At 62.0% G+C, this 4,174-nt stretch overlaps 2 protein-coding genes across 2 annotated transcripts in view; one reads left to right on the top strand and one right to left on the bottom strand.

Annotated features, from left to right (window-relative positions):
* The window catches only part of MUTYH (mutY homolog), a gene marked incomplete at its 5' end in the record, with an annotated part of 4,487 nt that extends 446 nt beyond the window's left edge, over positions 1 to 4,041 (bottom strand). Inside the window, 12 exons of the mRNA XM_009884846.1 lie at positions 86 to 238; positions 457 to 602; positions 747 to 932; positions 1,001 to 1,076; positions 1,343 to 1,487; positions 1,765 to 1,862; positions 2,132 to 2,245; positions 2,451 to 2,522; positions 2,605 to 2,646; positions 2,782 to 2,855; positions 3,214 to 3,253; positions 3,949 to 4,041. Coding sequence (XP_009883148.1) covers positions 86 to 238; positions 457 to 602; positions 747 to 932; positions 1,001 to 1,076; positions 1,343 to 1,487; positions 1,765 to 1,862; positions 2,132 to 2,245; positions 2,451 to 2,522; positions 2,605 to 2,646; positions 2,782 to 2,855; positions 3,214 to 3,253; positions 3,949 to 4,041 — 1,239 coding nt within the window. The remainder of the gene's footprint in view (positions 1 to 85; positions 239 to 456; positions 603 to 746; positions 933 to 1,000; positions 1,077 to 1,342; positions 1,488 to 1,764; positions 1,863 to 2,131; positions 2,246 to 2,450; positions 2,523 to 2,604; positions 2,647 to 2,781; positions 2,856 to 3,213; positions 3,254 to 3,948) is intronic.
* TOE1 (target of EGR1, member 1 (nuclear)) overlaps positions 4,042 to 4,174 on the top strand; it is a 5,667-nt gene continuing 5,534 nt past the window's right edge. Inside the window, exon 1 of the mRNA XM_009884845.1 lies at positions 4,042 to 4,091. Within this exon, the coding sequence (XP_009883147.1) occupies positions 4,042 to 4,091 (50 nt within the window). The remainder of the gene's footprint in view (positions 4,092 to 4,174) is intronic.

The following is a 4,174-nucleotide window of genomic DNA, read 5'->3' as shown; positions in this document are numbered from 1 at the left end:
AGGACAGCCCACAGAGGCTGGGGGGCTGCCCGGGAGCCCAGGGAGATGAAGGGAAGGGAGAAAAGGCCCAGGTCCCTCCTGGTACCTTCTTCATGGCCGTGGACACGGCTGAAGTGTGGAACTCCTCCGCTGTCACCCAGCGGGATGGGGACAAGGCAGGGTCCAGGGTCACGTCCCCATCCAGGGAGAAGGAGTAGACCACATATGTCTGGTGGATGTGAGAGAAGATGTGGATGACCTGTGAGGGGATGGGAAGACACAGAAATGAGCAGGCATCAGGGGATGCACTGCTTGCTCAGGTGCCTCACAAGTGCACTGAGTCTGCCAGGGCTCTGCAGAGTTGGGCAGGGCTTGGAAGAGGTGACAGCAGGGAAGGGGGACCCTCTTCCCTCCCTGCTACATCCCCTGCGGCCAGGCACAGGGGGCTCACGCTGCATACCTCTGCGCCAGGCTCACCTCTCCGATGAACCGCAGGCCTCCTGCCACCACTGGCCACCCCGTCCAGGCCCGGAGGTGATCAGCCAGTGCCTCCCTCTGCTTCTCCTCCTGCAGACCCTGAGCCAGCGGGAGGCTGGGGAATTCCCAGAGCCCGGCCAGGAGACCTGGGGAGGGGGCAAAACAGGGATATGAGCCGGCAAGATGCACATACGGGGACATCACAACCTGCTCCCAGGCTGCTCTGTCCCTCAGGTAGGTGGAAATGGGCCACACGGTGCCTTCACCCCACACTTTCCCAGCCCCGTTACCCGAGCTGGGTCTCTGCACGATGAGGTACTCCAGGGCCCCGTGGCAGCCCCTCCGCTCCACCACACACGTGGCTGTTCGCGCCGCCCGCGGCTGCTTCTTTGCTGCTTTCCGGGGAAAGTTGGTCACTCCCAGACTGCTGTCCCATGGCTCCGTGGCGGGAGGGCACAGGGGACAGCCCCCAGCACCTGCAAACACTGATGTAACGGTCGCCACAGGACCCAGACCCACCACAGAGATCTCCCCAGGTGCTCACCACAATCCTCAACATCAGGCACCGGGCTGGGTTTTCCAAACAGCTTCCGAGAGGCAAAGGCCAGCTCCTTCTCCACCTGCAAGAGAAGACGGGAGTGGGGACAGGCTCATCCACCAGCCCGCCTTGTCCCCATGCATGGTGACCCCTCGTGGCCAGCACCCACTGAGGATGCAGGACACGATGCCCAACCAAGAACAGCTTGCAGCACTGGTCTGGCACAGGGATGGCTCGTAAGAAGCTTCAGAGGGGACCTGGGGTGACCTTTTGCCACCCCACCGGGACAGCTGGCAGCCCCCAGCCACCTGCAGGCAGAGAGGAGACAGATTTTGGGACAGTACTTACCCTGCGCTGTGCTCGGCAGTGCTGCTTGACGGGGCACTCCCCGCACAGCGGGGCCTTGGGCACACACACAGTTGCCCCCAGCTCCATCAGGGCTTGGTTAAAATCCCCCGGGCGGCTCCTGTCTACCAGGGCATTGGCCATGTCCCTGGGAGAAACAGCAGTGAGCGGCACGGTGCTCTGCGGGGGGAGAGCCCAAGGACCTTTGCCCACCTCCTTCCTTCGAGGGGGGGATGCTCCCAGGTAGGCGGAGGCAACACGGCTCTTTTCTCCACCACTCCCAGCAGCACCGCCCTCCCAAAAGCTCCCGCACCCCATACCTCTCTCCCTTGGCAGGTGCAGCTCCCCATGGCTGCCGAGCGATCCCGCCCTCGGCCACCAACAAGCACAGATACGATCGCTGCAGCTCGGAGCATTCCTCTTACCAGAGCCGGTCAATGACAGCTGGGCTGCTGGAGTCGGCACCGATGCACCGCAGGCGGCACAGGACACGGATCACATTCCCATCCACGACACCGGTAGCCTGGGACCAGGAGTTGGGGTTACCACACCCAAGAGTGTCCGTGCTCCTGGCAAATCAGGGACATAGGATGCTCCCGGGACAGAGGGGGGACACACACGAGGCTGACCCGCCAGCCAAGCCGGGCAGTGGGTGACACGCATCGCGGAGCTGGGGACAGCCAGAGCCAAACACAGCCCCAGGGAGCTTGTGACACCCACCGGCAGAACCCTGCCGGGAGCTGGGCAGGGCGGCAGAGAGGGAAGATGTGTCCACTGACACCCAGCTCTCACCTGCCCATACGAGATGGACGCGATGGCTCCTGCTGTGTATCGACCCACTCCTGGCAGCAGCTTCTGCAGGTCCTCAGCCGTCCTGGGCATCCGGCCGGCCAGCTCAGACACCACCTGGCAGAGAGGGGGCCGAGGTCAGTGGAGCAGCTTGGGTACGTGTATGCAACCCATTTTACCCACAATAAGATGGGATCCCAGCCTCTGTGGCCTTGTGCCAGCAGCACACAGCCCCAGCGAGGTAGGGCAGATAGGAGCCAGAACCAACCCACGGGCCACAGAGGGCTTCAGAAACACCCCCCGCACCCCAAGACCGGGGCACCTTCCTTGCTGCCTCCTGCAGACGCTTCCCTCGGGAGTAGTAGCCAAGTCCTGCCCACAGCTCGTTCACCTCCTGCTCCAAGAGACACGGTGTTAGATGGGGAGTGAGAAGAGCTGTGAGGGCAGGGAGAGCACCCAGCCGCGGCAACGCTCACCTCCAGGGATGCCTGCGCCAAAGTCTGCAGTGTCGGCCATTTCTGTGGTACAGAGGGAAGGGGACAAGTCAGGGACAAGCAGAGCCACACTCTGCAGCTGGGGATCTGCCACAGGCAGCGGACAAGGTCTCTGAAAGGGACAGCCTGTGGGCACAGGACTCCGTGAGGAGCAGTCACCTGCATCCAGCGGTTGTAGTAGTCGATGACTGTAGCCACCTGCGTCTGCTGGAGCATGATCTCAGACACCCACACTGCGGGGAGCAGGGCAGGGATCAGAGCAGAGGCACCAACGCCACCCACCCCTCGTGCCACAGCCACGTCAGTACTGGCTACGTGCATCACAGTGGCATCCAACACACAGGACCCCTTCCCACCCCTGTCCTTCCACACGTGCTGTCCCACAAGAGCTCCCTCAGGCTCAAAGCGGGCTCTCTGACCCCCCAGCGCCTTGCGGGGGTGAGTGGCTCTCGCAGCCACCCCAGGCAGCTCATTCTAAGGATGGCCACTAAAGCCACATTTCCTCACAAGTCCATATTGCACATCCATGTCAGGGGGGCAACATGCAGCGGGGCACCCTGCGCGCACCGCAGCGCAGTCCCTGCTCCTCACCTGCGTACGCCCGTCTGTCGGCATCTGGCTCAGTTGCTGCCTGAAAGAGGAAGATGAAGTGAGAAAAACTCGGTGACACAGGATCCCACCCCAGAGGGGACCTGCATATAAAATAAAATTGCTTGTGGTGTGTTTTGAACACTACGTAGGGACCTGCATAAAAATATTTCCCCCAGGTTCACTAAATCCCACCAGAGGCCTGTCCCGAACCTAAGTCCCTCTGCATGGGAAGGAATTCTGGGTAGATTTAAATCCCACAGAGGGGCCACGCAGTTCCCAGCACCATTCAGACAGATGCTGCTGTAAAGCTGATGACCACCCCCAGCACCTCAACCACCCTCTAAGCACTTGTTGCCAGGCCGAGCAGGTAGGAGCCCTAGTTAAAACACTCAGCAGGTTTAAAGCAAGTACACAGAAAAACTTTTCCATGCAGTACTCGCTGCTGTGGGATACCATGGAGACAGGAACAAACCAGAACCAGTAGGAAGAAAAGAGTGCTCCAGGCTGGGGGCTGTCTGTAGGAATTGTGGTTTCACCCTGCGCCCTTCGTACACGGGGACAGACCATCCACCACGGCACTGCCAGGATCAGCTGGGAGCACTCTCTCATTTCCAACACCCTCTTTCACGCAGTTAGGGATGCATCGCCCGGGGAAAGACACCGTGGTCGCCTCACCGGCGCTCCCCCAAGGCGGAGCGGCCGGTTCCCCGCGAGGGCACCCCCGCCTCCCCTTACCAGCGTCCTCCAGGGGAGGTCCCGCTTGCATCTGTCGTACCAAGACAGCAGGTTTCCGCGCAAGGTCTCGATCTCAGCCGGGTCGCTGAAGAGATGCGTGGCGGGCGGCGGAGCCGCGGTCCCTGCCGGGAGAGCGGCGCGGGGTTGGGGCAGGGAGAAGGGAGATGGAGAGGGGCTGCGGGGCCCGACCGCAGCACTACGGAGGCAGAGGCGGGAGCCCCATAGA

This window comes from Charadrius vociferus, unplaced genomic scaffold, assembly GCF_000708025.1.
Source record: "Charadrius vociferus isolate BGI_N301 unplaced genomic scaffold, ASM70802v2 scaffold163, whole genome shotgun sequence".
NCBI classification, from domain to species: Eukaryota; Metazoa; Chordata; class Aves; order Charadriiformes; family Charadriidae; genus Charadrius; species Charadrius vociferus.
The sequence above is the reverse complement of the archived record's forward strand: the minus strand, read 5'-3'. Positions and strand labels throughout refer to the sequence as shown.